Source organism: Ranitomeya imitator, chromosome 8 (assembly GCF_032444005.1).
Source record: "Ranitomeya imitator isolate aRanImi1 chromosome 8, aRanImi1.pri, whole genome shotgun sequence".
NCBI lineage: Eukaryota > Metazoa > Chordata > Amphibia > Anura > Dendrobatidae > Ranitomeya > Ranitomeya imitator.
The window spans coordinates 21,514,335-21,537,198 of record NC_091289.1 but is presented as its reverse complement, the minus strand read 5'-3'; the positions used below and the strand labels follow the sequence as shown (position 1 = coordinate 21,537,198).

At 44.7% G+C, this 22,864-nt stretch overlaps 1 protein-coding gene across 1 annotated transcript in view; it reads right to left on the bottom strand.

Moving 5' to 3' along the window:
* SUCLG2 (succinate-CoA ligase GDP-forming subunit beta) overlaps window positions 1–22,367 on the bottom strand; it is a 185,846-nt gene extending 163,479 nt beyond the window's left edge. The window contains exon 1 of the mRNA XM_069736543.1: window positions 22,233–22,367. Within this exon, the coding sequence (XP_069592644.1) occupies window positions 22,233–22,304 (72 nt within the window). The 5' untranslated portion in view covers window positions 22,305–22,367. The remainder of the gene's footprint in view (window positions 1–22,232) is intronic.
* Window positions 22,368–22,864: the final 497 nt, after the last annotated feature.

Below are 22,864 nucleotides of genomic sequence, written 5' to 3'. Positions count from 1 at the left end.
CCATCAAATGTGTATTGGGGCCTCTCGATATGATTGGGCAGTAAGAAATCAATCGCCCGGTCAGCTTGCTTCTCTTGACTTTGACTACAACTTAACTCCGCTCTTCTCAAAGAGAATACAAGACCAAGACAAGCATTCAGGTGTACGTGGCAATTTGGAAGCAGTTGACCCAGCTCGCGTTCTGCCGATCGTCATCGAAGTTGTACGGGCAGCCTCAACCCATACTTGGAAGTCTGATAGTCAGTGAACTGTCATTCGAGCCCACAGATATTGGTGGGTTTGCCCCATTTTAGTCTAATATGTATGGTGACCTAAAGGGGAGAGTTATCAGGCAAAAACCTAAGCGAAAAGAAAGGTGTTAAATGTATGAAGAACAGAGAAATACAGAAAAGGATGAAAAACATCAAAAATGTGCTCGGTAAACACCCCCATAATAATACAGTCTGTAAGATGGAGGGTTTCATTCAAGCTGTGAAGCGCACTCGGTCCTCGATGACCCAGGTGAGTCAGTGTAACATTTAATATCATTACCCGGTTGCTCATTCTAAAAGGTCATTGCAAATTGCAGACTTGTGCAGATACATCAACAGCCAATGCCACCTCCAACATACATCCATTCCCACAAATACCACCGGCATCTATCTCACATTATGCCGACAGGGCTACATTAATGCTAACATTTCACCTGCTCCCCCAGAGTGGATATATTCATTCGTAACAGAGGAAGAAAAAAAAAGTGTTCAGAGAACATCAACTTCTGATATAACAGAAGACATGAATGTTACAGATCTCATCGGCACAATATTGCCCGATTAGCCCGGTGATCTCAAACGTGTGGCTCGCTCTTGGTGAACCACCATTCCCAACAGCCGGAAAGCCACAGATTAGGAAACGCTGGTTTAAGCCTCCAAACACATATTAATGTCAATTGACTTGGTCGATATTGACGGGTTCGGCAGACGGTCAATGGGGGGGGGTTTAAACAATTGTCAGGGGGAGTATAGGGTCCATAATGTGCGATTTTGGACTGCCAATTCTTTTAATCTTCCAGAGCTATGCAGTCATCATATGTCTTTCAGAGAGCACAGGAGCATTCAACCAATAGCCATCTAATGCATATGGCGGCTTAATCCCAAGAGCGTCTTAGGCTACTTTCACACTAGCATCGTACGACGTACTGACGCATGCTGTGAAAGCGCAGCACAACGGGGACAGCAGATGCAGTTCTACAATGCATCCGCTGCCCCATTGTGAGCTCCGGGGAGGAGGGGGCGGAGTTCCGGCCGCGCATGCGGGGTCGGAAATGGCGGACACAACGCACCAAAAAAACGTTACAAGCAACGTTTTTTGGTGCCAACGGTCCGCCACAACACGACGGTTGCGACGTGTGGCAATGCGTCGCTAATACAAGCCTACGGAGAAAAAAAACGCATCCTGCAGACAACTTTGCAGGATGTGTTTTTTCTGCAAAACGGGACGCATTGCGACATGAATCGTACGACGCTAGTGTGAAAGTAGCCTTAGACAGCGATTGGATTACAGCTCTCTCCAAACTCCTCCATACACACGGCTCATCTAGACTGAGGGTGAATGTGGTTTTAATAGAAGAGTGAAGTAATCTGCTGTTGGTCACCTCCAGTGTGGAGTTATCTCCTAGGAGAATAAAGGACGGGAGTTGTAATTCACCAACGGTGAAAAATTGTGTTTTGGGAGAACAGATGGAAGACCACCATACACAATAAATGGTTGGTCTTTCATATTCCTTGAAATTGTCGGACTTGGACAACTTGTGTATGACTCCTCGGCCTTTGTGTAAACCCAAAAGGAAAACTGATACCTCCATTGATTGACCTTCTACCACGTAGCAGGGTCTTCTCTTCCATATTTTATGATTAATAACCATCAAGAAGAAGTCCAGTCGTTAGAGATCCTGGCATCCATGTAAAGAACCATTCCTTCACCCAGGTATTGAAAAACCCAGCAGACTACATCTAAACCAATTAAAGGGGTATTCACAGTTTCGACATTAATGGAAAAGTCACAGGATGCACCATAAATGTTTGGTAAAAGTAGATCCGTTATTTCACAGGCTACCACCGCTTGTCCATACATCCCCCACCTGGATGAGTCGGCAAACCAACCTAAACTGTCAGAGACCCTTCGGTCTCTGAAAATCTAATTCAAAAGAGAGGAACCAAGTTTCAGCTACAAAAATCTTTGGGGTCAATATATACAGAAATGGAATTCAGCCCTAGGCATCATTCAGTGGGGGAAAAAAACGGACCGAATTTCATTGGTGTAAATTTTTACCAATGTTCTTCTCGTTTGCCAAAAAATAAAATAAGATTACAAAGCTTCTCCTAACGCATAGGGGCGATTAGTGATTTTTAAGGGACCCACCCTCTTGTATGGGTGATTTGGATCAAAATCGGCCATGTCTGATTTTTTTCATGGACATGCAAATTCCAAAAAAAAAACAAAAAAAAAACAACAAAACATGGATACATGAGCAGCACCACGGAATACAGGGTACGTGTCCTATTCTTCAAAAGGCATACAAAGTTAAGGACTGAATGAAGCCTTAGCCATAATTTTTTCCACCAACATCCTTTTAATATTAGCATTGGGCGGTAAATATAATGATACATTCAGGAGAAAAAAAATGCATTTCTCTATACAAAACAGAACCACGTAACACTTTTGGATTTGAATTCGTATTCTATAATGCGCCAGGTAAATAAAAGGCGCCGTTTCTTTTCTCTATGAACTGTCCTATGAATGGTAAAACCTATTTAATCACAATTATTGGATCAAAAATACCTTCCGGCGTCTCCGGCGCTAAGTGACCAATTTAATGTTTACTGCCTGTTGCTTTAATTACAAGGCTGCTTTATATCCTGGGGTAAAAGAATTGCGATAAAGATATACATTTTCTCTCCGATGGTATATTTATGCATTTATTGTAAACGCATGAAAGGATGAGAAGAAATGCCTTTTTCACAATCATGGGGGGGGATTTCATGAATTGGGTCTGAAAAGGGTTAGACGGGGAAATAAAGCAGCGACTGCGCCACTCTTGACAGTGGAAAATGTGTGGTATTGTAGCGTTAGATCATTTGTTTGCAACGCGCAGTATCACACATGCCCACCGACAAGAGTGGCGCTGGTAATAGAAAGGAAGCAGACAAGTTTGATTTTTTCTTAATTACATCCAATGCGTTCTCTGAAAGTACACTTACATTCAGCATTTTCAAGAAGACGCACACTAATGTAATATACGAGCTCTGAACCAATCAATAGTCTCTTCCCTGCAGCTTCATCCCCCTCCTCTGCCCTTTTCCTCTCTTTGTCTAGTATTTACCGTTTAACACTGGAAGGATTTTACAGAGATTTAAGAGTTTTCTACATATCTAAAAGGTAACCGCCATGCAGGGAAAGGTGAAAACTTATGAGAGGCGAAAACGACAATATTTTTCCTTAATACGAGAGACTTGCCTAATGAGAACATAAGTTTTAGGAAGGGGGGGAACAAAAAAGGCCCTTTCCCATTCATTACATGCCGACATCTAAAGATTGCCATTTTTTAGAGACGGCAGTATCCACCGCACATAAGATTAGAATGTTTTGGGGTTGTGTTTTTATCAGATTCCATTCAATTTGGTCTTAAATTTTCCAAATCCAGAAAAATCTTTTTTTTTTTTCTTTGTTACAAAACAGCTTTCGTAAAGGAGGCTGCAGACACCAACATAACACCCGCAGCAACGCTCCTCCATGACAGTAAGAGAGGAAATACAACAAGCAATTTAGAGCGAGTACCCGAGCTCCTAATATCTTCAGGGAGCGTCGTTTTAATACCTCGGCCTTCGATTTATGAAAACTTTAAACCTCGTCATTTTAAGGCATATTAAAAATGATATTTTTTAAGGCAAAAAGCTAATAAGAGAGAGGTTCTTGATATTTCACGCGAGGAGTGAACAATGTATTCGGCCTTATAGGGAAAGGTTGGGTGATGAAAAGCGCGTCCCTGTTATTAAAATGCACTTTTTCCCCCCCATCCTGATTTAATGGCTTCTAATAGAAGTACTTAGCACTTCCAATAAAGAAAGATCCGGCTATAAAAGGCCCGAAGCAGGCAAGATACCATTAGAGATTCCTAAAAAAGGTTTCGGGATAATGGGGCTGTTTCAGCTCTCAGCGCAGTGCCCAGTTGAGAGAAGTCACAGATCAGTGGCGATCCAAAGGTCGCAAGGCTATTGACTAAGGATGGCAATAAGGTATTCCCAAGTATTGTACCAAAAATGGGTATTATTACCTACCGATAATTCGGTTTCCAGGAGTCCATCCTGACAGCACATTGGAGGACGTCCTCCTCCTCCTTGCAGGGACAGGAAACACAACACGAGAGGTTAAAAGGTCCCACTCCACCCCCTTTTCCTCAGTGTTTTGACAAGTACCACACCATGGATAGATATACTTTTGAAAACTTTATTAACCAAACATATTACAGCATATGAACTGGCATACATAGGGGGGGAAATAACGGTGCTGTCAGGATGGACTCCTGGAAACCGAATTATCGGTAGGTAATAATACCCATTTTCCAGGACGTCCCCCTGACAGCACATTGGAGAATACCAAAGAAAACTACGTTTAGGGTGGGACAACTGCTTGGAGAACTTTCCTCCCATAAGACGTCTGCTGAGCTGCTACTACGTCTAGCTTATAGTGCTTACAGAACGTGTTTACTCTGGCCCAAGTTGCTGCCTTGCAAATCTGATCTAGTGACGCTCCTGCTCGCTCAGCCCATGATGCTGAAACAGCCCTAGTAGAGTGAGCTTTAATCCCTGTTGGGCACGCTATCCCTTCTGATGCGTAGGCTTTTGAAATTATAGTAGTAATCCATCTAGCTATAGACGCCTTGGAAGCTTTTTTACCTTTATTCTTACCTCCAAATAGGATAAAAAGATTAGAATCCTTCCTCCAGGAGCTAGTGGCCTCTAGATAGTTTAATACTGCCTGCCTAACATCCAGGGAGTGTAAAGCCTGTTCTTTTTCATTAGAAGGGTTCTCACAAAAGGAAGGTAAAATTATTTCCTGATCTCGATTTTTTGCTGAAGCTATTTTTGGGATAAAAGCTGGGTCTAATTTTAGGATTATATGATCCTCTCTGACTTGAAGATATGGATCCTTAATTGATAGAGCCTGAATTTCCCCTACGCGTTTAGCTGTAGTAATCGCTACTAGGAAGGCCGTCTTCCAGGTACGAACTGAAATAGGCATGTCCTCCTCTAGAGAATAGGGATCTTTACATAGAGCCCTAAGGACTAAATTTAAGTCCCAAGTGGGAGCTAGCTGTCTCAAGGTAGGCCGTAATCTTTGGATAGCCCTCACAAATCTGATTATCCAGGGATGGGAAGCTAATGGATAATCCAGAAAAGTACTAAGGGCCGAGATCTGGACTTTTATTGTACCTGGCCTGAGCCCCAAGTCAAAGCCTGCCTGTAAGAATTTTAAGACTCTAGGAACATCCAAGACCCCCGGAATCACAGCTGACCCGCCACTTCCCATACAAAATTTTTTCCAGATCTTGTGGTAGATGGCTGAGGTGACAGGCTTCCTACTAGCCTGGATGGTTGTAATTACTTCATCTGAAAGACCTCTGGATTTCAAGATGTCCCTCTCAGGATCCATGCTGATAGATGCAGTCTCTCCGGGTTTTGGTGTAAAACAGGCCCTTGATGAATTATATCCTTCCATAACGGGAGCATGATAGGGTCTCCCGATGCCATGGCCCCCAACAATGGGAACCAACTTCTCTTTGGCCAGAATGGTACAATTGTCAGCACTGTTGCCTGGTCTTCCTGAATCTTCCTGAGCACTATTGGAATAAGTGCTATTGGTGGAAATGCGTAAGACAGAGGTTCGCTCCATGCTTGACTTAAGGCGTCGACTGCTTCCGGCATGTCTAGAGGGTTGAGGGAATAAAATCTGGGAACCTTTGAATTTTTCCTTGTGGCGAATAAATCTATCCTGGGCGTTCCCCAACGGTGGCAAAGAATTTGGAACATTTCTTGACTTAGTTCCCATTCGGTTGGAGAAACTTTCTTTCTGCTTAGATAGTCGGCTAGTATGTTCTGTGACCCTTCCAGATGCACTGCTGTTATAGATAAGACAACGTCTTCTGCCCAGGCAAATATTCTCTGCGCTAGACTTTGAAGCGCTTTGTGTTTGGAACCTCCTTGATGCCTCAAAAAGGATACCGCTGTTACATTGTCGGATAGGATTTTTACATGTTTGTCCTTTAGGCATGAACGGTTTCTTCTGAGAGCTTCCCAGACTGCGTATAATTCTCTGTAATTTGACGACATCTGACTGATCTCCTCGGGCCACTTGTCCTGAAAGAATTTTCCTTCTAGGTGCGCTCCCCATCCCCACTGACTTGCATCTGTGGTGATTATCACACAAGGGGTTGATATCCAAGGGATGCCCTTTTTTAGATTGTAGTCCTGGATCCACCATCGTAGTGATCTTCTTGTCTTCATTGATAGCTCTAGCCTCTTGTCTAATGTGGAACGACGTCGATCCCATACCATGAGTATCTGTTCTTGTAAAGGCCTTGAGTGAGCCTGAGCCCATCTGACACACGGAATGCATGCTGTCATCTTCCCCAAGACTTTCATAGCTGCTCTTATCGTCACTGGACTTCTTTGGAATTCTAAGATCATCTTTTTTAATGAGGTTCGTTTGTCCCTTGGTAAGAAGGACTGCCTGGTTGTAGAATCCAAGAGTACTCCTAGAAATATCTTCTGGGATTCTGGCTTTAAATGTGACTTTTTTCTGTTGACCACCCATCCTATTTCCTCTAATACTGCTATGACCCGATCTCTGTGTTGTAGCAGAATGGCCCTTGAACGTGCCACAACCAGAAAATCGTCTAAGTATGGAATTATTGTTATTCCTTGATTTCTTAAGAAAGCCACCACCTCTGCTACCAATTTGGTGAAAATTCTTGGGGCGGATGCTAGACCGAAAGGGAGGCATTGAAATTGGAAGTGGCAGGTCATGTCCGAGAGACTTACCGAGAATCTCAGAAGCTCCTGAGAAGAGAGATGTATCGGGACCTGATAATACGCACTCTTCAGATCGAGAGTGCACATTACCGAATCTTTGTTTATAAGATGAATGATGGACCTGATCGACTCCATTCTGAACCGTTTGTATTTGACGAAAACGTTCAGAGGTTTTAAATTTATTATTGTACGGGATTCCCCTGACGGTTTTGGAATAGAAAAAAGAGAGGAATAGTGACCTGTACCTATTTCTGGAGTAGGAACCCGAACTATAACCCCGGAGTCGAACAGTTTTTGTAGGTCTAGAAACATAGGGGAATCTTTGGCTAACATTGTTGGTAAGATCCACCTCTGAGGTACGCGGGATATTAACTCTATTCTGTAACCTTCTGAGATTATCTTGAGGACATAATCGTTGTCTGAGATCTGACTCCATTGTTTGAGGAAGAAACTTAATCTCCCGCCTATTCCTATGGCGTCATTGTTTCCTTGGTCTATAGCCAGAACCGAACAAGGAATTCCTACCCCTTCTATTCTGAGCGTAGGAACTCCTAAAGGATCCTCTACCTGATCTCCATTGTTCTCTATACTCTGGAAATCTGCGGGGGGGAGGGGGAGGGGGGAGAGGCCTCCTCCGAAAGGGCTGAAACTTCTTGGGTTTATCCTCGGGAAACCCTCTTTTACTATCAGCTGCTGACTCTAGGATGTCATCTAAAGCCTGACCAAATATTCTGGAACCTGAAAATGGAATGGCGCATAATTTATTTTTGGATGCATTATCCCCCGACCAAGATCTAAGCCAAATAGCCCTTCGTGTTGCATTGGACAAGGAGCTATTTCTAGCCGCAAATCTCACAGATTCAGCTGATGTATCTGCCATAAAGGCCGTGGCTGACTTAATGATAGGCAGAGAAGCAATTATATCCGCCCGTGAAGTCTTATTAATTAAATGTTCTTCCAGCTGTTCCATCCACAGGAACATGGATCTCGCTACAGAAGTAGCTGCGATGTTGGTTTTTATTAAAGCTGCTGAAGTCTCCCAGGCTCGACGTAAAAGGATATCCGCCTTGCGATCCATTGCATCCTTAAGACTAGATGAATCTTCGAAAGGTATTGATGTTTTCTTTGCCACCTTGGCTAAAGGGACATCTACCTTCGGAATCTCTTCCCATGTCTTGATCTCTTCTGAATCAAACGGAAGACGATTTTTAAACTCTCTGGACATCACCAATCTTCGTTCCGCATCTTTCCATTCTTGCGAGATCATCTTACGTATGTGTTCACTCACCGGGAACACCGTCCGTTCCTGATATGTGAGCCCTCCGAACATCTGATCTTGTCTAGATCTCGGCTGTGGATCTTCTTTCACCTGCATAGTACGTCTGACCGCCTGGACCAGTTCTTCTGTTTCTTCAACTGGAAAGTAGTACCTCTTCCCTTCTTGTTCTTCTACTGGCAGTTCTCCTTCTTCTTGATCAGAACCTCTATATTCTGATTCCGCCTCCGATGAACCATCCTGAACCTCCTGTTCTGGATCTTTCCTTGGTCTTTTACGAGCCGGGCCCGGACTGTACACTTCCCGTTGTGACATTGAAGCTAAGGAATTCTGGACCTCCTCCCGGATTATATTCCTCATTTCGGACAACATTGATGGTTGTTCTTCTCTGACAATTTTCTTAATACAAGAGCTGCACAGATCCTTTTTGTATGCTTCTGAAAGTTTTGCGTTACATAGAGAGCACCTCTTAGATTTAGTCAATGACTTGCCAGACCTTTTAGTCTGAGGGAGGGGAGCTTGACTGGCCTCTTTATCCTAAATGTAAGCATAAGGACAAGAACGGCTCAGTGTGTGCAGGCGTATATTTGAGTACTCTGCGCATTGCGCACTTACCCCTATCTCCTCATTCCTGTTCTCCATATCCTCTGTGGAGAAATACTACTATCAGTACATGATCTCATATGCTCCCATATGTATCAAAGGGATATAGCAGCGTCTGCTGCACTCACCCTTGGTCTCCGGCATGTCCGCAGCAGACTGCTCGCACGTTTGTCCTGCAGCAAATATTCTCCAGGGATACACTCCGGCGCACTCCTACCAGAGGAAGCGCTGGATAACCATCTGCGAGTGCCCTGAGCCTTGCGCCCTTAAAGCTGCCTACTTCCGCGTTCCACCAGGTGGAACGCACGCCGAGATGGCCCCGTCCCCGGATGTGACGTCACCTTACCTGCGCCTGACACCGGACGTACTGCACTCGGTCTAACAAACCTACTTCCGCGTTCCACTCAGTGGAACGCACGCTGCTGCCGCTGGCGCCGGACCTCTTGCGGCGCCTCTTCTCCTGGCGCCCGAACCGAGAGCCCCCCACCGGGAGGAAGCGGTTCGACCCAGGAGCTCGTCCGCTCGACTGGTCTTTTGGCAGAGGGACTCCCCACCGGGAAGTTTCTGCCTGGGGCTTAATGATGCGGGGAAAGGATATTGGCGTTAGCCGCACAATCCCCCGAGCCCTCCGGACTGGTGAGTCTTCCCGCTTGTATAGCGCTGTATCCTCTCGTGTGTCCCTCCATGCAGGGACAGGAAAAACACTGAGGAAAAGGGGGTGGAGTGGGACCTTTTAACCTCTCGTGTTGTGTTTCCTGTCCCTGCAAGGAGGAGGAGGACGTCCTCCAATGTGCTGTCAGGGGGACGTCCTGGAAAAGCCCTTTAAAATGAAGATGCCTCGTAATTACATAAAACAGCGAAAAATATAGGAATCTAAGGCTATGTTCTGTCGAAGGAACACAACCCTCTAAGGACTTCCTTATGGATCAATGGGATTTGTCAAAATCTTCTGTAACAGTCATACCCATCTCAGAAACATAACCTACCCACAAGTTAGATTCTTGAACCCCTTTGGGGATCTCGCGAACAGAGCTCATCCAATGTCTATGGGACGGCCCAAGATTAAGAGCTCGATAGGACCGCCGAACATGGCCCAACTTTTGCTCCATTCTAAAAGGACCATTTGAGAGACCAATTGGTCGGAGGATCCGGAGGACGTCCCCCAACAATCCTGAACGTTAACACTTATCCACAGGATAGGCAACAACTTGCTAAAACAAATTTTATAAAAATGTTCAAGACGCTCCGGTGTTTTTTGGTTTTTTTTTGTAAGCCGTCCGTTTGACATCAATTGTACAATATGGAGCGACGTTTTACCGGAAAACATCTAAATAATGAACATCACTTGGCATTTTTGAAAGCTGGATGCATCCAACAGATGCTGAAAAGCCAGAATTTTCCGTAGACATGAACAGGATTTTTTTTTTACCGTTTTGTGAGCACTTTTTCCGACATTATTTATTTATTTTTTTTTTTTTAAGGAGAGAGCCTCCTCAAAATGCAGGGAAAAGATGCAGTGTAAACATAACTACCATTAGACAGACCTGAGAGATTTCTTTAACCCCTTTCTGCCATTAGACGTACTATTGCGTCCATGTGGGGTGGGCTTTACTTCCCAAGGACGCAATAGTACGTCATATGCGATCGGCAGCGCTCACGGGGGGAGCGCCGCCGATCGCGGCCGGGTATCAGCTGCCTATCGCAGCTGACATCCGGCACTATGTGCCAGGAGCGGTCAGACCGCCCCCGGCACATTAACCCCCGGCACACCGCGATCAAAGATGATCGCGATGTGCCTGCGGTGCAGGGAAGCACCGCGCAGGGAGGGGGCTCCCTGCATGCTTCCCTGAGCCCCCCGCAGCAACGCGATGTGATCGCGTTGCTGCGAGGGTCTTACCTCCCTCCCTCCCTGCTCGAGCCCCAGATCCAAGATGGCCGCGGTTCCGGGTCCTGCAGGGAGGGAGGCGGCTTCACAGAGCCTGCTCAGAGCAGGCACTGTGAAGCAGCCTGCACTCCTATCAGATCGGTGATCTGACAGAGTGCTGTGCAAACTGTCAGATCACCGATCTGTGATGTCCCCCCCTGGGACAAAGTAAAAAAGTTTAAAAAAATTTTCAAATGTGTAAAAAAAAAAATAAAAAAAAATATTCCAAAATAATGAAGAAAAAAAATAATATTATTCCCATAAATACATTTCTTTATCTAAATAAAAAAACCAAAACAATAAAAGTACACATATTTAGTATCGCCACGTCCGTAACGGCCCGACCTATAAAACTGGCCCACTAGTTAACCCCTTCAGTAAACACCGTAAGAAAAAAAAAAAAAAAAACGAGGCAAAAAAAAAAAAAATCGCTTTATTATCATACCGCCGAACAAAAAGTGGAATAACACGCGATCAAAAAGACAGATATAAATAACCATGGTACCGCTGAAAGCGTCATCTTGTCCCGCAAAAAACGAGCCGCCATACAGCATCATCAGCAAAAACATAAAAAAGTTATAGTCCTGAGAATAAAGCGATGCAAAAATAATTATTTTTTCCGTAAAATAGTTTTTATCGTATAAAAGCGCCAAAACATAAAAAAAATGATATAAATGAGGTGTCGCTGTAATCGTACTGACCCGAAGAATAAAACTGCATTATCAATTTTACCAAACACGGAACGGTATAAACGCCTCCCCCAAAAGAAATTCATGAATAGCTGTTTTTTGGTCATTCTTCCTCACAAAAATCGGAATAAAAAGCGATCAAAAAATGTCACGTGCCTGAAAATGTTACCAATAAAAACATCAACTCGTCCCGCAAAAAACAAGACCTCACATGACTCTGTGGACCAAAATATGGAAAAATTATAGCTCTCAAAATGTGGTAACGCAAAAAATATTTTTTGCAATAAAAAGCGTCTTTCAGTGTGTGACGGCTGCCAATCATAAAAATCCGCTAAAAAACCCGCTATAAAAGTAAATCAAACCCCCCTTCATCACCCCCTTAGTTAGGGAAAAATTAAAAAAATGTATTTATATCCATTTTCCCGTTAGGGCTAGGGTTAGGGCTAGGGTTAGGGCTACAGTTAGGGTTGGGGCTACATTTAGGGTTGGGGCTACAGTTAGGGTTGGGGCTACAGTTAGGGTTTAGATTACATTTACAGTTGGGAATAGGGTTGGGATTAGGGGTGTGTCATGGTTAGGGGTGTGGTTAGGGTTACCGTTGGAATTAGGGTTAGGGGTGTGTTTGGATTAGGGCTTCAGTTATAATTGGAGGGTTTCCACTGTTTAGGCACATCAGGGGCTCTCCAAACACGACATGGCGTCCGATCTCAATTCCAGCCAATTCTGCGTTGAAAAAGTAAAACAGTGCTTCTTCCCTTCCGAGCCCTCCCGTGTGCCCAAACAGGGGTTTGCCCCAACATATGGGGTATCAGCGTACTCAGGACAAATAGGACAACAACTTTTGGGGTCCAATTTCTCCTGTTACCCTTGGGAAAAAACAAACTAGGGGCTAAAAAATAATTTTTGTGGGAAAAAAAAAAAGATTTTTTATTTTCACGGCTCTGCGTTATAAACTGTAGTGAAACACTTGGGGGTTCAAAGTTCTCCCAACACATCTAGATGAGTTCCCTGGGGGGGTCTACTTTCCAAAATGGTGTCACTTGTGGGGGGTTTCTACTGTTTAGGTACATTAGGGGCTCTGCAAACGCAATGTGACACCTGCAGACCATTCCATCTAAGTCTGCATTCCAAATGGAGCTCCTTCCCTTCCGAGCCCTCCCATGCGCCCAAACAGTGGTTCCCCCCCACTTATGGGGTATCAGCGCACTCACGACAAATTGGACAACAAATTTTGGGGTCCAATTTCTCCTGTTACTCTCGGGAAAATACAAAACTGGGGGCTAAAAAATAATTTTTGTGGGAAAAAATTTGTGTTTTATTTTTACGGCTCTGCATTATAAACTTCTGTGAAGCCCTTGGTGGGTCAAAGCGCTCACCACACATCTAGATAAGTTCCTTAGGGGGTCTACTTTCCAAAATGGTGTCACTTGTGTGGGGTTTCAATGTTTAGGCACATCAGTGGCTCTCCAAACGCAACATGGCGTCCCATCTCAATTCCTGTCAATTTTGCATTGAAAAGTCAAACGGCGCTCCTTCCCTTCCGAGCTCTCCCATGCGCCCAAACAGTGGTTTACCCCCACATATGGGGTATCAGCGTACTCAGGACAAATTGTACAACAACTTTTGCGGTCCATTTTCTCCTGTTACCCTTGGTTAAATAAAACAAATTGGAGCTGAATTAAATTTTTTGTGAAAAAAAGTTAAATGTTCATTTTTATTTAAACATTCAAAAAAATTCCTGTGAAGCACCAGAAGGGTTAATAAACTTCTTGAATATGGTTTTGAGCACCATGAGGGGTGCAGTTTTTAGAATGGTGTCACACTTGGGTATTTTCTATCATATAGACCCCTCAAAATGACTTCAAATGAGATGTGGTCCCTAAAAAAAAATGGTGTTGTAAAAATGAGAAATTGCTGGTCAACTTTTAACCCTTATAACTAACAAAAAAAAATTTTGGTTCCAAAATTATGCTGATGTAAAGTAAACATGTGGGAAATGTTACTTATTAAGTATTTTGTGGGACATATATCTGTGATTTAATTGCATAAAAATTCAAAGTTGGAAAATTGCGAAATTTTCATAATTTTCGCCAAATTTCCGTTTTTTTTCACAAATAAACGCAAGTACTATCAAAGAATTTTTACCATTGTCATGAAGTACAATATGTCACGAGAAAACAATGTCAGAATCACTGGAATCCGTTGAAGCGTTCCAGAGTTATAACCTCATAAAGGGACAGTGGTCAGAATTGTAAAAATTGGCCCGGTCATTAACGTGCAAACCACCCTTGGGGGTAAAGGGGTTAATGATCTTGAAAGAAATACATGTCTTTTTTTTTTTTGCACCGGATGTTTTTCAGAGTAAAAAAGAAAAAGAAAGCTCAAAAACACTTATGAACAGAAATGTGGATTTCCCATAGAATAGGAAGATTTTTGCAAAGTTTTCTGATCCTGGAGGATTTATAAGCCAATCATCTCCAAACAACAACAAAAATCTGCGTGAACATAGACTAAATAAATGGTCCCTTGGAAAACAGACTAATATGTTTGAGTGGAGGGTCTAAAAAGCCTAAGAGCCATCCCGATACTGGGATATTCATTTAAGCCTTTGGAATTTGGTTTAAAGGGAACCTGTCACCCCCAAAATCGAAGGTGAGCTAAGCCCACCAGCATCAGGGGCTTATGTACAGCATTCTGTAATGCTGTAGATAAGCCCCTGATGTATCCTAAAAGATGAGAAAAAGAGGTTAGATTATACTCACCCAGGGGCGTTCCCGGTCCGATGGGCGTTGCGGTCCAGTCCGTGGCCTCCCATCTTCTTACAATGGCGTCCTCTTCTTGTCTTCACGCGGCGGCTCCGGCGCAGGCGTACTTTGTCTGCCTTGTTGAGGGCAGAGCAAAGTACTGCAGTGCGCAGGCGCCGGGAAAGGTCAGAGAGGCCCGGCGCCTGCGCACTGTAGTACTTTGCTCTGCTCAGAAGTCATCTGATGAAGATAGGAGGCGCCGGACAGGACAGCGACACCCATCGGATCGGACCGCAGTGGGACCGCCCCTGGGTGAGTATATTCTAACCTCTTTTTCTCATATTTTAGGTTACATCGGGGGGCTTATCTACAGCATTCCAGAATGCTGTAGATAATCCCCTGATGCTGGTGGGCTTAGCTCACCTTCGATTTTGGGGGTGACAGGTTCCCTTTAAACTGGAACACAAAAAAACGACCTCAATCTGGCACCTTGTGGTCTACTTACGGTAATTTTTGCCAGCCTAACTGCTTAGAACATCATATAGGAGGGTTCGGGTTGGGTTTATTGTACGCCAGGATCCTTGGCATCCAGGCAGATGATAAATTATGGATTCCGCGCCTCCCTAATTTTACAGTCTGTGTGATGTGGAGGTTTGATGTTGGATGTCCCACACTGTTCTGTCAGGAAAATAATGATTCATGTACGATTCTGTGGTGCCAAACAAAGAGGCTGCGAAAAACTGCTGAAATTCTCTCTACACGGCGTTAAATCTCTGAATAATAAAAGGCGATAGATAAAATAAAAAACATTGAGGAAATATAAAGTGTAATAAATGTGTATTCGCTTTTCAAGGCAAGAAGGAGAAACTTAAAAATGCAAAAATAAAAAATTTGGATATAGATGCTGGGTGTGGGCTTGTGTGGTGGAAAAACTTCTCCAAACTCCAATGTAAACGCGCATTCTCGGTAAAAGAATATGCAGGAGAGAAGAAATATGCAGACGTCAGACACCTCCAGGGGCTATTTTGCGACGCTCTCTTCTGCATCTCACCCCATTACCCGCAGGGACTCAGGGAGAGATGCGGGGGTGTCCTACGCCAATGCTGTGCGCGATTTCCGACAAGAGTGTGGGGTTTTAACATCACTACTAGAGATTTGGACTGCCTACGCATTGCGCCCCCAATCCTGGTAGCACCATTGACTTTCTTTTAAGCAATTTCGATGATTAGCAGCGTTCATAAGTGCCCTTACATTGGGCGCTTGAAGAAGTTCTCCACTTTGGACAACCCTTATTTATTTGAAGTCTGATCACAAAGTGTTTTCCACTGCCAGGACCTCCAGCGATAAGCAGTGATCTCTAGGGAAGCCGGCAATCAGTGTTCACTTTCCCTGCAGCGCCACCACAGGGGACATCGAGTATTACACGGTGTCCATTCACAGAAGTAGAGCGTAATTTAGGACACGTCTCGAAGCCCCTCTCCTCTAAAGGCAAGAGATTAAGAACCTGAGCAGAGGACCAAGCTCTATGAACATGACAAAGGTTTTGGCCCCTTTAGAAGTGCATCTATAAAAAGTGCCGATGACCAGGACTATGGCACCGCTTATCGGAAAGGAGCTACTGAATGACAGGGCTCTCGCTTCACCAAGATGTAGACAGAGCATACAGCGCCCCCAACCTCCATCCCATGTAGTGCAGGAATTGTAGCTTTAGATGTGATAAAATCACTGGGTGGTGAGACATTTTTTCCCAGGTGGAGAATGTCCATGTCTACCACCTCCTGAGTAATGAGTAACTAGAATAATCTTCCACCCTTTGACACATGCAATAAACAAGTCACCCTCAGCACTTCTCACAACCATTAACCAAGGCTCATGGCCAAAAAAAAAAAAAAAAAAAAAAAAAACTTAAAAAAATCAGAGGTGGAGGGGCAGACGGTCGCTCCTGCTGATCCCCAGATGGAGATGAGTTAAATCCACTCTCCACTTAAGACTTATTATATAGGAGGGAAACCCTTTTATAATGTATAGTCAAGCCTTATTATACTGCTGGGACCCCCACTGACCCAAAGAACAGAGCTCTCAGCCATCCCATCAGAATGGAGTGATGAAAGCGCATGCGTGTCCTTTCCCCTTCAGCAAGGAGTACAACGGTTGGCAGTCTCATAGACAATGAGTGAAAGGGTGGTGAGCAGAAGTGAGCAGTCTGGCATTGCTCTTCTCTGACACAGGCTCCACAGAAAGTACATCCTTTGTCTCAGAAGAGAATCAATGGGGGTCTCCGCACCCAGACCCTTCACTGATAAAAACTACAGATATTTATTAGGAGTTGAACAAAAAAATGTTGCAGGATCCTGGGCCAGAAGCCACATGGGCAGTCGGTTGGGGCAGGAGCGGAGGCCTCTGAACCTAATTCTACCTGCCAGCATAACGCTCGCCTCTTCTGATTTTTAAGTCCAGTGTGACGTCACGTGTTGTGCCACAGGATTGACGTCACGGATGTACAGGGATGGCGGCAGGGCTCTGATCCAGCAACCACGGACTACAAATGTGGGGGTAGGACCAGGGTCTTGTCAGAGTCTTTGCTGACTCCATTATCTGTACATAATGTGCATAACCGGATAGATAAAGCAGGAGTGAAGTGGCCAAAACAAGGTGGATAAACATGTATCCACCTTGTTTTGGCCACTTCACTCCTGCTTTATCTATCCGGTTCTGGCTGGGATAGACAAACAGCAGGCAGGAATTCTTCACGTGACCGGTCATCAATCATAAGAGGAGCAGAGAGGACGAGCAGCAATGTTTCCCGACACAGCATGTATATAAATACATCTGTCACTACATATACACACACACATAGTATATGACACAAAGCAGTCTCTCCATACAGATCGACGGCTGCTCCACAGGTCTGACGGTGGCTCACTTTCAGGACTATCCGGTTCTGGGGTTTGTGGATCTGGTAAACATAAGAATCCAATAATTACCGCAAGCTCCGCTAATGTAGGGCAAAGGGAAGGAAGCAGAAAACCAACCTCGCCAAAGGTCATTTATAGCAAGAACATAACCTTTTAGTCTAGGCAGAAGTTAAGTTGCAAATTCACATGTGTTTTCGGTACTTTTTTTTGCAGCATTTTTTTTTTTATACACTCTTTATTTAGAAAATTTCAATAATATAACAGGAAAGGAAAAAAAAAGGGTAAATATTTTCAGAAATAGTAAAAGTATATAAAAACAAACAAATACAATCGTAATAAACCACAACGATAACGCTACAAGGCTGCGGATTTGCGAACCAAAATGGTTGTAAGAAGAATTTATATTAAAAAAAAAAAAGGGGGGGAGGGCAGTTGTGGGGAGGGACATGGGAAGGAAAGGGAAGGGTAGGGATTTGCAGCATTTTTTATGCAATTTAAAAGCTGCTTTTTACAATACCAACCAAAGCTATGCACTTTCAGATCGTTTTGTTTTTACCTTACTGAATTGGAAAACTGCAGCATGTTTCTTCCAGCGTTTTTTTTTCACCCATATAAAGTAATGAGAACGGGCAAACAAAAAAAAAAAACAACTAAGCGGTTTAGGTGAATAAGACTAACTTTATTAAACATGTATTGTAGATAAATCGCAAAAGTGATTCATACCGAAAAACTGTGGGGAAAAAAAGCGACAAAAACGCTGTGAAAAGCCTTAAAAATGGGTGTTCTGAACATAATGGTTTTTAGGTGTCAAGGGAGCAGGTTTTGGCTGGTGAAATTAATGCCGCAAAAAGTGTGAACAAAGCCGTACTGTTACACTTTTCTCAGTTTTCAGGACTATTTTTTTTTGTTTACTATGGGCCTAAAAACTAATAGGCAGGTAGCTGCTAACTACCTGCCTGTTGTGCTTGGCTCTGATCTCTGCCGGCACAGAGCAATCACAGACCACTTCTGCTGGTGATTCAGCAGCTTCCTCTGACGTCACACGTTGTCAGAGAAGCAGCTTCTCATCCAGGCTGATCTGTAGACAGGGTGAGACTGCCGGCTCCCTACTGCCTAACTGCGGGGAGCCAGCTGTCATTCTGCATGAGGTCGCCAGTCACACTCCATCGACAGAGCAGCCTGGAAGAATAGCTCCTCTTCTGACGTGGAGCATCTGAATCACCGGCAGGAGAAGTCAGTGACTGCTCTGTGGCGGAGCCGGGAACAACAGGCAGATAGTTAGCAACTACTTGCCTTTGTTTTGTGTTTTTACTATGGGATGAAAAACTTGGTTCAGCATAAACCCTTGAATGTTTAATTTCTGGTTTGGGCTTACAGATACTGATTAAAAAAAAAAAAAAAAAACCACTAGCAAAAGGCAGAGATTAGTGATGAGCTTATATACTCGTTGCTCGGGTTTTCCAGAGCATGCTCGGGTGGTCTCCGAGTATTTGTTAGTGTTCGGGGATTTAGTTTTCATCACGGTAGCTGAATGATTTACAGCTACTAGCCAGCTTGATTACATGTGAGGATTCCCTAGCAACCAGGCAACCCCCACATGTACTCAGGCTGGCAAGTAGCTGTAAATCATTCAGATGAGGCGATGAAAACTAAATCTCCAAACACTAACAAATACTCGGAGACCACCCGAGCGTGCTAGGGAAAACACGAGCAAAGAGTATACTCGTTCATCACTAGCAGAGATGCTTACCTGCCCAGGCCTCCAAACAAATTCACATGGGATGCATCTAGATCAGGGGTGTCAAACTGCATTCCTCGAGGGCCTCAAACCATGCGTGTTTTCAAGATTTCCTTAGCATTGCACAAGGTGCTGGAATCATTCTCTGCAGGTGATTAAATTATCACCTGTGCAATGCAAGGAAATCCTGAAAACATGACCTGTTTGCAGCCCTCGAGGATTGCAGTTTGACACCCCTGATCTAGATAGCGCTGGGCAGCCCGCCTGATCTAATAGTATGGGTGTAACTAATAGGCTGTTAACCTGGATGCTGTGCATTTCCATTGTGTGAACAGCGCCTCATACAAGTCTTCTTTGTGCAATTACATACCAAGAAACCCCCCCCCCCATTGGGATTGGCAGGCTGTGAGTGGTTATCTTATCAGTAATTTTGCACCTGTGTTGCCATGTTAAATACATGGGTCCACTGCATCCTGAGAGTGCATTTATTGGGAGACTTTGGTAGGTAAGCATCTCTGCCTTTTACTAGTGTTTTTTTTTTTTTTTTTTTTTTTTGGGGGGGGGGATCTCTGAATCCTCTTTTTGTGCTATACTTGTTACAAATACTGATGCTAAACTGTCGAGTGACAGAGGCCTAATAACCAGCGATGCAATAGTGACAGAAGCAGCGCTTGATATTTTCCTCACATACGTTATTAGTTTCCTAGAAATGATTTACTTTGTATTCACATCGAGGAACAGATTCAACACAGAAGAAAACCACATTGCCGGATATGTCTGCACAATGGCAGGGATTACACCAAGGTCACACACCATATAGGAAATGAAACTACTAGAGGTCACCTGAGTAATCCTTTCTGCAGAGGGAGGCACTACATGTATCCTGGGGCTTTACTGCTGTTGTCACAATATGTTGAGACTTGTAGTCTCCCGCATGTAAAAAAAATCCCCCCCCCCAGCTCCATTATTGGGGAGCCATTTATTGCAAAGTCATTTAAGGGCAGAAGACGCTAAAGGGTAGCCAGAGTCTAAATGTATTGATCGGCTGTGCTGTCTAAGTGCTGAGAACGTTCTTCTTTTCTGCTTGGTGCAGGAATCCAGAAAAGGTCTAAGGAATATCCAGTGCCAGCAGTGGCCAATGGGGGCAAGTGCCGAAGCCCATAGTGTCCAGGTGTCAATGTACGGCAGAAGCATGAGCTGCATCTATGGAGAGTCCTCCGGAGCTCAGACTACTCCATACAGCGCAGGCGCCAGCTGTGCTGTACTGCCACCACCCGAGGCTGACTGTTGCAATGGAAGCAAACTCCGTCCGCAGCTGCTTAACCTCTCAGAAGCTGCCGTTAATCATGACAGTGACATTAGAAGTGGAGGAGCTCGGCCGTGTAACGTTACAATACACTGCAAAACCGCAGCATTACAGCGTATTGTACAAGGATATAAAAATATTTAACGAAAATCTAAAACTCGACATTTGGTATCAGTGCGTGTAGAACTGTACAAACTCAAATATATTTATACCATAAAGAAAGTGATCGCTATTTTAGGGTCACTCAACCTACCCCCCCCCCCAAAAAAAAAAAGGATCTGAAAATATAAGGACCCCTAAACGATAATTATTTAAACTATAGTTTGTAACAGGAAAAAAAAAAAAAAAAAAACAGCTCTGATACAACGATCAACCAAAAGATAGGTAAAAAACAGCACTTAGGCTACGTGCACATTGCAGATTTTGCTGTGGATCCGCAGCTGCTTTTCATTCGTTGTACAGTATGTATGGGAAACAAAATCTGTAGTGGAAATGCTGCAGAAAAAAAACGAGTGGAAATGCAGCGTTGTTTATTCCGCAGCGTGTCAATTCTTTGTGTGGATTCCACAGTTGTTTACACCTGCTCCACAATAGAAATCTGCAGGTGGAATCCGCACAAAAACCGTGGTAAATCTGCTGCAGTGCGGTTTACCTGCGGATTTACCAAAAACAGTGCGGAAAATCCGCACACCATTCCGCAACGTGTGCACGTACCCTTATAGCTCCTGAAAGGTGAATAGCAAAGGCATGAAAAAGAGGGGAAGGGTGCAGAAACCCGAAGCCGCACTCAGACTACAGGGGGACACTGCTGGCAGCAGAGAGGAGCGTTTCTGCCCCTTGTTTGAGGGTATGTGCACACGTGGTGGATTCTCTGCGGATCCGCAGCGTTTTTTGATGTGCAGAAACGCTACAGATCCACAATTGATTTACAGTACAATGTAAATCAAAGAGAGAAGAAAAAAAATGCTGTGCTCACTTTGCGGAAAATCCGCTGCGGAAACGCTGCAGTTTAAAAGAAGTAGCAAGCAACTTATTTTTTGTGAATCTGCAGCGTTTTTGTACCCATTCCATTATAGAAAACGGCAGGGGTAAAAAATGCAGCAAATCCGCAAGAAAACCGCAGCAAAAACGCACAAAAAACGCGACAAATCAGCAGGTGCGTTTTCTGCCAGGAGAGGCAGAATTTGCACCAGAAATTCCTAAGCCTAATCCGCAACGTGTGCACATAGTCTTAGGGTATGTGCACACGCTGTGGATTTTGCTGCGGATCCGCAGCGGTTTCCCATGCGTTTACAGTACCATGTTAACCTATGGGAAACGAAATCCGCAGTGCACATGCTGCGGGAAGAAAAACGCACAGAAACGCAGCGGTTTAAATTCCGCAGCATGCCAATTCTCTGTGCGGTTTTACACCTGCTCCATAATAGAAAACTGCAGGTGTAAAGCCGCAGCGGAATTCGCAGTAGAAACCACGATGAATCCGCAGTCCTCCAGAATACGTGTGCACATACCCTTAGTCCTCAGATGGGGGTCTCAAACAAAACCAGTCAATGAAAATGTCTGACATGTCTGAAAATGACAGCAGAGGTCAGGAACAGAAGCAGTCCTGTCTATAGGTCTTGTTCTGCATTAGTCACTTAAAGGGGTTGTCCAGAGAGAACACTGTCCCCCACCCACAGGACAGGTGACCACCTCCTGATTGGGGTCTGACAGCCACCACCTGCACTGATTTACAACTACTGCCTCCTCCTGCACTAACCAGCAGTCTGCTGCAGGCCATGCTGAGGGTTGTAGTCCCCTCGCAGCTGCAGGCTCCCACGTTGCACCAGGACAGGTTACACCTGACACACACAGACTGTAGGGTCAGGGACACAAGTGTCACACTCCCAGTACCGGCCATGACAGGCGGCCTCACACCGGGCAGCACGCCTCCCGGCCCGCTCCAGCCGCCCCCCGGCCCCGCTCACCTTGTTTCTTCCTAGAAGAGAGGTTCTGGCAGTGAAATGTCTCAGGACGTGTCCTGTCATGGAGGCCGCCATGTCTGGCCGGAAGTGAGAGTGAGGCTCCACATGGACAAGCTCAGAGTGTTAGGTACGTCACAGGCCGAGGCCCCGCCCCCCGACTGCTGATTGGCTGTCTGCGCACACCTGCTGTCACGCCCACTGTACCCTGATTTGTTGGCAGTGATTGGCTGTCACATCCTCAGCGCGGAAGATTTTGTGCTTTTTACGTTCAATAAAATCCGTCATCAGGTCACGTGTCACATGACAGGGGCACAGCGCCATCTGCCGGAGAAGGAACGGGTGCTGAGATTCAGCCGAGAAAATTATATATAGAGCGTTAAATGCAGTGTAGACACACAACACACAGAACATACACATCACTAAGGCTACGTTCACACTAGCGTTGTGCGCCGCTGCGTCGGCGACGCAACGCACAACGCACGCAAAAACGCGACAAAAAAAAAAAGCAAAAACGCTGCGTTTTGCGACGCATGCGTCGTTTTTTGCCGAAAATCGGACGCAAGAAAAATGCAACTTGTTGCGTTTTCTTGGTCCGACGCTTGCGGCAAAAAAGACGCATGCGTCGCAAAACGCAA